Below are 12,247 nucleotides of genomic sequence, written 5' to 3'. Positions count from 1 at the left end.
TATTTTTTTTTTCCCTCAATTTATCTCTAAGAAGTCTTGTATGAAGCTACCCCTTCCCTGTGCAGAAATGCTTACTAGAAAATGGAGCTGAATACTGAACTATTGCTACCTAAGCCAGCCACTCCAGCGATGATACCATGCGTTTTATTTTGTAACAAGTTTCCCGTAGTTCAAAGACAATATTGCTGTGAAACAGAGGTCATTTTCACTAGCTTTTTTACTGTGCCTTACACTTCAACTACAGGACTAACACCAAGCTTTAGAATTTGTAGATATTTAGATACATGCTGATTCAACATGTTGTATCTAATATTTACCTGAAATAGACCTCAACTTTTACCACAATTTGAGCAACATCCCTCCCCAAAAACACTGAACATTTTTTTTTTTTTTTTTTTACAGTATTTCCTTTCCTGAAGAGGAAGAAATATATTGTCAAAAAGTTATTAACACAGGAAAAAAAAAACCAAACAGTCCCCTCTGCTCACAAAAACCCCTGAAGCAAACCAACACAAAACCACAGACATTTTTTCTACAATTTAAGTCTGAAGAAATCAGCCATGCTGACTGATACCATTACCAAACCTGCATACAACCAGTGGTTCAATGCAAGCTACAGAAGTGTGGGAGAAGATAGGTAAACACTTTTCAGTTATGCCAAAGAGAATTCGGTGCTGCCATGACTGAAGCACTTTCCATTTCTTGTCTAGCAATTCACTGTTGATTTCAGTTAGCAGAACTGTAGCTATTGTTTTGAAGTTAGCACAGGTAAACCTTAAGTAAACGTCTCAAACATGAGAAAAATAGGGCTTGAACTCATGCATGAGACTGTAGCAGAGTATACAGCTAACTGATGCCATATTCAGTCCAATAATCTGGCAGAGAATTTTTTTCTTGCTTCTTGCTCTGCAAAACATCCTGCACACTACTACAGACTGACTTCTTCCAGAATCCAAGTTAACTCATTCAAACATACCAGGATATTCACAGCACTGTGGACATAGCCTCATATTTTTAAACGCTAAGTTAAAAGACAGAATTTAGGATCCTAGAAGTCTTCAAACTCATTAGCTTATTCAAAGTGGTAACACATTCAGCAGACAACACTGCAGGCATTCTGAGAACAAAATATTTTGATACCAAAACAAACTACTAAATGGAAGAAAACCTAGCACCTTATTTAGATTTGGATGAAACATACCTGCTCTTGCACTTGTAATGAAATTTTTTGTTCTGAAGTCTCTGTGCTTTCTGGCTTTGGAGGATTTGCATTTTGTTGCATTCCAGAACTTGATATAATACTTAAGTCACTGATCTGATTCTAAAAAAAAATAAAAATTTAAACAAATACATGAGTTAAGTTTACATTTATCCTCTACTACAATCCAGTTTACATGGCACTTTGACAGAAATACAGACAATGTACAGAGTACTGATTTTTGTAAGACACTGTAGAATTCACAAATTTTAGGAAATAAGATTCATACCAAGACATCCACCATCTGGTATGTATTCATAAAGCTTTTACTATTAAAAACACAACTGGCTTCACATTTTTTTTCACTAAGAAAGAAAATAAAAATATGCAGGCTTTTCACATGTTTTATCTGCATTAGCTGCTAATGAGGAAATTTGCTATACTTCATTAAATCAATAATCTAAACTAGAAACAACATAGAAAAAAAAAAATCCTGTCAGAAATCAAAGTGGCTGGCAAGAGAGCTTGTCACTGACTTATTTCTACCAGATTTAATTAACCAGATTTAATTTTCAGAAGGTGTTAATTTGGTTTTCTGTGAACAAGACAGAGAACAGGCAAGAGTTGCATTATAACAGACAGTATGTTTACAGATTGAGCTAACTTTTGTCTTTAACAAATATATACATAAAACCAGAAATTGTATTACAGTTTAAATCAAAGTGAAAAAAACCCAAACTGCACAACAGTTTAGTTTTCAATAGGTAAAATACATCATACACATAACTTTGTTTTTTAACTTGTTGCTGAAAAGTTTAACAATCTGAACTTTATTATTCTTTTGTTTTCAATTTCTAATTGAAAACAATAAATACAAATTCAAGACTATATATTGTGACTTAGGAACAGAGACAAGAAACAACTTCTTCAATCTCTTTGACTTTTACCCACTAACTTGCAGGTCAGAACTCTTTTGTGCCTGAAATGCTGGATGCCTTGTGCCTACAAACAAATAAGACAAAGCATAGTTTTCTTCTCACTAGAGGATGAGCTGCAGTATGCTTCCATGCTCATACTAAAACACACAACACACACTATAAAAAGCATCCATTCACTTCATTAAAAACATTTTTAAAATATCAGAATTCATTCATTTTCACATATATAGTGAGTACTTGGAAGGATTAAGCTGATTTGAAATCCTAGATTAAATCACTCAGACCTTCATAAATCTCTTTTTCCCCTCTCTGTCCCCTTCTCATGCTGACACTCTGCCAATCTCATGTGGGCTGCACACAAGGATTACTGTATGATCCATCTGGAATGTACCAGGCAGATAAGTACTTTCTGCTCCTAAATACAAATTCATGCGTAATTATCAAGTGCCAAAAAAATATTTTAAAAAATTAAGACAGGAAAGGTCTCTCAAGAAGCCACCTTCAAATCAAGTTGGTTACCCAATCATGTTAACACTGATATACCTTGGCTACAGGGAGTTCCAAAATTAATGTGCCAGAGGTTTGTTGCTAAAGCTGAGGTGGTCAACAAAGCATTCTCCAAAGAAGTTTGCTTGAAATGTGACCAGCATAGCTCAATTATGTTTATCTGGTAACTTCTACACAACTACAATCATAGCAGACTATGGGATTACGTTCACCAGAGTCAGTTTACAGTTCATATACACAAAAAAGAAATTAAGTAATTATTCTAGTTTCACTGGTCTTGTAAAAGCATCAAAATAAACACACACCCCATGAAAACAAATCAAGATCAACACACAAAATACCCGATTATACAGTGCTCTGCTGTAGTCCATGCCCTGCATACCTCCCTATTGTATTACAGGCACACAGACATCGACTGTCCACCACAAGATCTGCATACCATTGCCCGTTTATCAGTATTTTGTCTACAGAGCTTCATCCATGATGCTTAAGAACTCTGTTTCTAGCAAAAGCTTTTCAGTACTCTCACATGAAAAAGATCTGAAAATTAGGAGAGGAGAAGCTGGAATATCCTTTCTGAGTCATTTTTAAGAGCCATCTGTTGGAAATATGTATTATCCAATACTGCAACAACAAAGAGGGAGAAAGGCTTCATCACTCCCTAAAAGGGCACGACTAAAACTGTGAGTTCTTGGGGTGCATGTTTGGAGTTTTTTTCCTCAAAAAGCCTTTAATTTCTTGAAATCCATCTAAACTGATACAACATTGAAAGACGAGTCATTCAAGTTTTGATGCTTCCTTCTGCTTCTCACAAAAGCTGCTATTCCCACAATGCTGGCCTTTGTACAAAGACACCTTCTCCCCAAACAGCATTGATGCTCAGAGAATTGGAAGCAATTTTTTTTTTTTCCAATCTGCATTTAAGGAGTTCAAAACACACTACTGATTTTCAGAAACTAGTATCTAGCCTGAGTCAAATGTATTTTGTGTTTTGTCACATTTACCTGCCCTCAATCTATGTCAGAAAGCGACAAGTTAAGTTGTCTCAAGTAAGGCTTAATCTACATGTTCATTCTTTTTGCATCCCACATTGTATTGTAACAATCTAGAATCCTGCAAAGACTCAGATCCCAAGTACTCAAAGGAACTCTACTGTGACCTACTGCACAAGCAACTTCTGGAAGAAATCAAGCACTCCACTCATGTGCTAACTCTTCTCCCACCAGTACAACAACAAAAACCATACCAAAGCTTTGCAATTCACACATCATTTTACTATAGAACATTCTTGCATTGTTATACTTGGGGAGAGGTGTGTTCAGAATCTGTTTCCTTTTTTGAATCTCCCACATATTACTCTTATTTTTGTCCTGCATGGATGAATTTGGTCCTCTGAACTATTTAATTTTTTCCTAATAGAACTAATATTCTTCTTCATTACGTAAACTTGTGAATTTAGCACTGGCAGACTCACCCTTCTGAAATCAATTAATTTATTAGAAGGATAAATACACAACAGATTGGACAGAGGTAGTAAACTGAATGATAAACTGAACAGAACGATAGGGTAACAGTATTGTTATACTTAGTGTACATAGAGTCCTCAAATGTACTAAATGACTAAATCTCTAATCTCTACTACTGCAAGTCTTTATTTTGAGACTAAGAGAAGACAGACGCTGTTGGATACAATTTTTATTTGCTATTCCCAGCAAAAAAAATTGTCTCACAGCAGTAGAAAATGTAAAATATGTCTACCAAGCTATATTTCAAGTTGGAGCACACAATCAGTATTCAACCTCTCTTGCCTGACATCAGAGACTGTTTCCTAGTATTAGTGTATTTGAGGGAGGGAACAAGACATCAGTCTGAAAACAAGGCTACTGAAACCATGGCAGAGAATGCCTGCTCTTTAAACAAACACACCTAATGTGTTAAAAACTACTTTCCAGATAGGTTTTCTTAAAAATGAACAATAATGAAAAAGTAAGCAAAGATCTGCCCACTCAGGTAATAATTCCAGAAATAAAACTTATGCATGCAACATGCACATCCCACACCATTTAAAAACATTTATTTTTCCCCACATTACCCCTTCTCTCTAAGTCACTGTACATCTGTGCTTGTATCACAGACATGGGATAGTTCACTAAGTTTCTGGGCTTCTGTTATATTATTCAACATGTCAATGCATTTTATTGTGCAGCTCAATGAATGCTCTTGATTGTGGCATGAATCATGGCAGATCTCTGCCAGTGACTTTTAGTACAGAGGAAAAAAAAAGGAAAACCAAAGTGTCAGGACTACAAGGAATATTTACAATAATGAAATTCAAGATTCTGAACAAGACATGTTCAGTGCTATGTTCTTCTACAGTGTTAGATATACACGTATTTATACATGTTTCCTTTGACAATGATCCATCAAAACAAGAGAGTAGACAAATACTGAGAATAAGCAGCCCAGGCACCTCTTTTAGAAAAATAATTTGCTGTGTCTGCATCTCAAAGTATCCGTTTTGAAAACGGTATCTGTATTCCCCCCCCTGAGGTAGCAATTCAAACATAAGAATGTACAGGCCCATTAAATTACAGATTAGGTGCACTACTATGAAATCTTGGGTTAGAGTGTATTGTACAAGACAATGTAGTATGTAAGAATTATTCTCTATTATCTCTCTCTCAGGAATCACAAGGCTTGCTATGTCAGTGGACTCCATATGATGTCCTAAGCCCTTCAGATGATGTCCTAGGCCCTACTCAGAAGTAATGTAGTGCTTTTATTTGTTCATAGGGGTTGGGGGGGGAGGGGGGGGGGAGGGGAGGGAAAAGAAAAAAAAAAAAGACGACATTTCCTTACTCGTTCATATTCATCCTTGGCTTTACTAAGCATTTCCAGGATGTCAATGGGCCTGTTTTCATTACAGCCGTTGGTTCTGTTGGGACTTTTTCTGTCCTGGGAAACTTGTGATCTCTGAGCTTCTTGTTCTACCACTCTGTAACAGGAAAGGAGAAATAAAATTTAGAAATTTTATCTGGAGTTAACACCTTGCAAAAAGCAGTAAAGTGTACTTACTCCCTGCATATTAACAAATTTTGTTCTGCCTGAATAAAAGCCTAAGATGTAGCTGACCAAAGTTACACAACTTTTCATTTGTTAGAAGTCAAACTGTCAAACAGTCTGTACGATTTATCTCCAATCCAGGTCTGTCTCTCATAAAGTTCACCTACAGTAAACACCACTTCTATAAAACTCATATTTAGACGTTTTTACAATAAAATATGTGGACATTCAAGCATGTGTTATACAAAGAGCATGTGTATTATACCATAGACAAATACATTTTTCACTCTTTACTTTCTAACTTGCATTTTTTCCATATTTAGCCAAATCAAGCCATGTTACTCAACAAAAAACAATTACAAACCAGTTCTAATTTAGGATGAGGCCTACCATTATACAACAAAACAAAGACAGTGGGAGAGACTGGCTCACACCAGATGTCTCTGGAGTCAGTCTGCAAGGAGCCTTAGAGCAAGTTACCCCTTACTTCCCTGCTTAAGGTTCTGAAAAGAAGGGCAAACCGTTTTTCTTCTCTAGCTGCTCTGTAGTGATTCCAGTTACCTGAAGGTCTACAATGCATCTTTTTCTCTGGCCTTTGATGCCTATGGTTCATTCATCACTTCTACTCCACTCCTACCTGCCTCAAGTATCAAAAAGCTTAATTTTAAAAGACAGTTACGATATGCAAGAAGCTGACGCGTACCTGGTACGTTTCATTAATAAAAGTAAAGGAAGGCAGCATATACTTCTAATCCATACACAGTTCACAAGATATACACGGCTGTGCGATGCACTAAAGCTTATCCTCTTGAAATAAACACACACCAGCCAGTAATCCCTTCTTTTTTAAGCCTGCATTAATCAAATATGTTAAGAAAAAACAAGCACTGTAAACAGGGCAGAGCTCTGGAGCTGGCACATCACTTCAGAAGTCTCATGCTGTGGAATGATGGCTGATGGGGGAGCCAAGAGGTGCCATCAGAACAATCACAGAAAGTGTCAGTCATTCCAGCCTCCAGTTTTTTGGGGTCAGTTAAGATTCGGGACAAACTCTAGATTTTATAGACTGTGGAATAATTAGATATCTAAATGGCAACACAGAGGTGCATATATGAGGAAAAATCAGTTCAAGTCTTGGAAGTTTCTTTCCAGTTTTCTAACAACCAAGCATCTTTGCTTCACTAGAGTTTAGCTGTGTTTATTTGAACAAGGGTTAGATTTGGCTCTTAACAATTCAATGTTGCTTTCAAAATTACTATGAAAATTTTTAATCATACAAGCTTATTTAACCAGCTTCTCATTATTAGTACAGCTTTCCCTGTTTGTAAGCAAGCGTTCACCTGCAAAAGTAGCTCTGAATAGGGAGGCCGATCTACACTGACAGTTTCTAGGAACTGCAGCATGTGCTCATTCAGATGAAGCAGCTCAATACTGTACAAGTGTTTCTATGGTGACACCCTGAGAGAACATTTTGTTCTAGCACCCCACAGGGTCATATAGTCCTGACTTAGGACCTGTCTAAACTCAACTCCAAAACTAGGGATGTGAAAAAACAAGGTAAAAGAACCAGAATACTTTGAGATTTTAAGTGTCAGCATAATTGTATTAGAAAAAATAAATACTTTGGTTAAAGGGAAAAATCTGGACAGCTGAAGTCATGTATGCACTGCCTGACAGGTGAAGCAAAGGCTTCAATCTTGAGACCCTCCTTCTGCTCTTAACTAGTTGGTCCAGGAGGTTTCAATAAAACATCTTCCCATTAAAACAGTACTAACTTGTCTCACAGCAAAATATCTTCAAGGAGCACATCCATTTCACAAAGATTTCTGAAAAACATTTCATCATATTTTTCTATTGTCCATTATGAAGTGTTTGTTACCTTTTTAAAGTTTTTTTTTTTATTATTTTTAAGAGTAACAAATTATATTCTCATGTAAATAACTGCCTAATACCTAGCTCTTCCTTCACCTTCTGTCTTGTGCAGGTTACATTCAGAAGGTGGTGATGGGGTAAATGTGAAACAGTATACCCCCCAAACTCTCTGAGATACTCTCCCACTTCTAGTTTACTGACTGTATCTCAGAAGGTAGTTTAAGTCTCTGTTGAAACAGGCTAAAACAAGCTTAGAAACTAACCTAAAAATAAAAACCCCCACAAATTTACATGTCAGAACGCAACAGTTTCACAAAAATTTCAAAACCCCTAGTTTCTGTCCTACTTCTAGAAAGCTCTTCCCTCAAACAATCCTCTTGACTTAACTTGACCCAATTTAATTCCTTCTAAAGTTAGAAGTTTGATGATTCCCATAAAATTTTTTCCATTTCAGAAAATTCTAGAATTCTTAAACAAAAAAAAAAAAAAAAAAAAAAAAAAAGAAGAGGAAAAGTTCTATAAATCTAATATCTTTGCTGGGGAAAAAAAAATCAACTAATGCAAATCTGTATACTGAGCATGCTCTGTATGCAATCCAGGATTAGATCTTTTTTAAGCAAGGCCTGCTGTTTCTTTCCATTATATCAGATAGTGGAAGAGGCACATATTCCTTCAGGGACATAGTAGCTGCTGTGACAGTTCATGTAAGAATATCTGCAGTTATAGCATTGAAAATATACCTGGCACAACTCACAGAAGGTGGAGAAGGGCAGCAGGGGGAGAGATAGAGGGAACAAGAAGTGAAGTCTGTGATTACAAAGCCTACAAACAGTAACTTACTTTTCGTTTGAGAGATAAGCCACCAAAATGTAAATGGATGGCCTGCAATCTTGTTAACTCAGTCTGGCACAATAAGGTCAAGTCAGACAGAAGGAAAGAGAATGCAAATCTCCTTGAAACCTTTTACGGTTAGATTTTTGAAGCTCTGAGGTACTATAAAGGCAGTACTCAGTCCTATCAGTGATTAAAAACACCCTTCAACTAAACAAAAGGGTGCAAATCCAAACTTCCACCCAAGACAAAAAAAAGCGTGGAATAAAATTAATATTCTTGGAAGACAATGTAAATATTTATTTCAAAATATACTGAACTAAGCCTGATGAAACCTGCTACCATACGCTGAAATGCAGCTTTCCTTCTCCAAGATTCAATTTTATTTTTTAAATATTAAAGAGTATATTTTAAGTTTTCTTAAATACATCTTTCATCCCAAGATGAAATAATTCCTGCAGTTTCAGCCTCCTTACATACAGAAGCATACAGAAGCATCAGCACTTTTACTTTTCTTCTGACTGCCTTCTACTCAATTTGGGGTAAAGAAACCTTGGTGTTTGTGGAAACAGATGCCAGCAAAATAGTATCAATCTGCTTTTCATAAAGTTTTTAACAACAGCCTCAGAAGTGCAGCTTTTCCATCCTTGAGTAATGTGCAACTAGAACACCTTCACTTCATTTTCTTATATAATAAGATACACTTCACTAATATGAATATCTGGATACTAAGAAGCTATAAGGCATGTGGTACCAAATGAAATGTGATTTCATTCTACAGAGCTTTGTCAACAAATACAAGTAAATATACTTACAATAAATACCTTTCTTAGCATAGAAATGGCTTTTGTCAATATTTTTGTTACTCCCAAACCAATACACAAAAGGAAAAGAGAACTAGCAGTATTCAGACATTCCATAATCTAATAATGAAGAAAGACTTCATGAAAAAAAGCACTCAGATAATGAAGACTTACTATTAGCAGCACTTGGTTGAAAAAAATATGTGATCTTTGCTAGCACAAATCAATGGCAGCAATGACTAAAAATCATCCTAAAGTGAGATCCTAGCCAGCTCAGCAAAATTTAACTGTCTGTATTCTGTCAATATCTAATCAATAAAGTTTTTATGGACACATTTGATTTCTTTAGATTTGCTTGCATAAGTTTGAAGTGACAAAGCTGAATACATGTTCCTTGAAGTCTGCTTGATGCATTAACTCTAATTTCAGTTTGAAAGATACTTTTAATCCAGAATCATTCTAACACCTACCATAAAAATTTCCAACATATAAAAAATTCATTTTAGCTTTTTGACCTACCAAAATAATTCGTAATCCCAGAAACTTTCTAGGGTGCTGAGATGCTACAGTCACAAGAGCATGTGAGTATCTGCATCATCAACAAGGGTGAAGCAGTAATGCCAACTTTGGCACTTCCGTCTCTGTGTTAATAAAGCTGCAATACAGGCATCAGGGACCCAAGAAAATGCAGGCTATAGCAGTTTACAAAGAAGATGACAATAAAGCTTAGAATATTCCCTGGCTTTAAATGAACCTGCTGGGTTACAGTTATTTCCAGAATATTACAGAATCCTGCAAAAAGGGTAGACATGCTTTATGGATTGCTGTGCCACGGCTAGACAGACTGTTACCTGATTACACTTTAAAGATCCCTGAGGTATCTATAGCCCATGATTTACACCATAGTGCCTATACTGGTTTAATACCAAATGAACTCAAGTTTTGCTCCGTGACACTTAGATCTGCAGTGTAGCTGTGCATGACAGAATAAGAATATGGTAGTCTGAAAAGTTCAGCACGCTCTCCCACTTCAAACACTAATCATGGTTTTAAATTAAAAAGTGCATTAAAAAGAAAGCCATACCCTTCTGATGCTTTTTATAAAGAGAAGCAACAATAGACATGTTATTTGATTTGTAACGATTTCTAAGAGTCAGTTTCACACAACTGTTTTCAATAAACCCTTATCATTAATCCTTATATTTGAATAAGCCAAATAACAGCTAAAAGACCAACACAGCTGCAAAGAAAAAAAAAAAAGTAGGAAATGGGAACTGTATAGGGTTACCAGGATGAGAGAAAAGAAATATAAGAATTTAGAAAGAGATCTTGACATCAAAGTTTGTCATTTGTGTTGCCTTACATTGCTTCTATGAGGAAAAGCCAAAATAATCCAAAGCAAAAACCCCAGCCCAAGAAACCAGCATTCAGTTTAAAATGTCTACAATATGGCTAGTTTTCATATAATTAAATTTTGCCAGTCTTCAAGATGCCCTGACTTGCAAGACACAGCATGCTGATTAAGGCATGCAATAAAAAAAAGAAAGTGCGGGAAAGTAGTGTGATAGCAAAGAAAAGCAAAGCCAAGAACAAGGGATGAGACAATGTCCTGTGCAATATATCTGCATTTTGTAACTTTGCTAATGTAACTACTCTGTCACACAATTCAAGCTCCTTCCTTTCATAAGGACATTGAAGATTTGCTTAAATTAATTCCCATCCTTTTCTATTAATATAAAAGTCTTGGCTTAATCTCTAAGGCACCTCACCTGAAAAACCAGAAAGGTGCAAGAATACCCTCCAATCATGACATATTTTATAGACTTTATGCCACACTGCCAACATATCCAGTTCCGCCTTCTCTGACCTCTGTTGTTCACTCAACATTCTGTACTCTAGTCTGAAGTCCTCCTCAGCTGTGGTGGTGCAACCAGCTACAGTACAGAGTCACTACCTGCACTGCTAAATGATAGCAGCTTAAACAAAACCACGTTATTGCAAATACAGTCTTTTAAGGTTTCTTTAAACTGAGATTACTGCAGAAATTCTCTTGCTGTATGACATCTCTGGGAGCCCTTGGAACTATAAAATACGAACAAGTGACACGGCAGCTTTATAAACCAAATTTATCTCCAAAGGGGGGAAAAAAGAAAGAAATTAGCAACAAGAAGCTTCTATTATTTCAGTTTTGATTACTCTCCTAACATTGCTTTAATTCTGAAAGATTCTACCTGCTTCTCCCAATATTCTCCAATCTCTTCACTTTAGTCAGCAATAACAGCTATGCCTTAAAAAAACCCCCAAAATCACAAACCCAAACAAAAACCTGCCCACCACCAAACAAACCACGAAACCAGCAAAAACCCCCATCATTTGTCTGATTACACTTCCTGTATCAGAAGATCTTTTGCCAACATCCCTACACTAAATATAAAATAATAAAGCGTTTATACTTGCTTTGTTTGGAGAACATCAACTAATACTTCAACTGATTTTTTTTTTACCACTTTACAGCAAACATTTTGATTATTAAAAAACTAGTACCAGCAAGAATGTTGTCTTTTTCTATTTAAGGAGAGTGAGAAAAAACCCAAACATATTTAAGAGGTTCAAAATTTTTTGCTGTATTGCATGAAAGAATTACAGAATAAGACCACATTACTTACTTCGCCATGAGTTTTGCAATTCGATGACAGTCGTTCTTGTCATAAAACCAGATACTGTAAATTGACACTTTAAGAAAAAAAAAATTCAAGTGTAAGACAAAGTTGTAAAAAAAAAAAAACCCCAAAAAACCAGTAGTTCATTCAATCTGCAACACAAGAATTACCATCAATTTCCACTCAAATATTAGGTGTGTGATCAACTACTATTTTATAAAGTAATCAGAAATAGCACATGTGCAAACACAAATACAGCTGCAGTCAGATTAAATATAAGAACTACAAAATGTTAATATTGTTTGCAAATAGAAGTGGCAGGAAAAGGAAGTTTTAACTATCTCATGCCTTCTCACTACAGTTGCAACCTTCTGT

At 35.9% G+C, this 12,247-nt stretch overlaps 1 protein-coding gene across 3 annotated transcripts in view; it reads right to left on the bottom strand.

The window, feature by feature from the left end:
• Positions 1 to 12,247, bottom strand: part of DCP1A (decapping mRNA 1A) — a 38,556-nt gene that overhangs the window by 14,024 nt on the left and 12,285 nt on the right. For 2 of the 3 annotated variants that reach the window (XM_074914222.1, XM_074914224.1), the window contains 3 exons: positions 11,879 to 11,945; positions 5,503 to 5,638; positions 1,202 to 1,321 (listed from right to left, as the gene is read on the bottom strand). In XM_074914222.1, the coding sequence (XP_074770323.1) occupies positions 1,202 to 1,321; positions 5,503 to 5,638; positions 11,879 to 11,945 (323 nt within the window). The remainder of the gene's footprint in view (positions 1 to 1,201; positions 1,322 to 5,502; positions 5,639 to 11,878; positions 11,946 to 12,247) is intronic. The other variant, XM_074914223.1, reaches the window with a different exon arrangement.

The sequence above is a fragment of the Athene noctua genome, chromosome 10 (genome assembly GCF_965140245.1).
Source record: "Athene noctua chromosome 10, bAthNoc1.hap1.1, whole genome shotgun sequence".
Classification (NCBI taxonomy): Eukaryota; Metazoa; Chordata; class Aves; order Strigiformes; family Strigidae; genus Athene; species Athene noctua.
The sequence above is the reverse complement of the archived record's forward strand: the minus strand, read 5'-3'. Positions and strand labels throughout refer to the sequence as shown.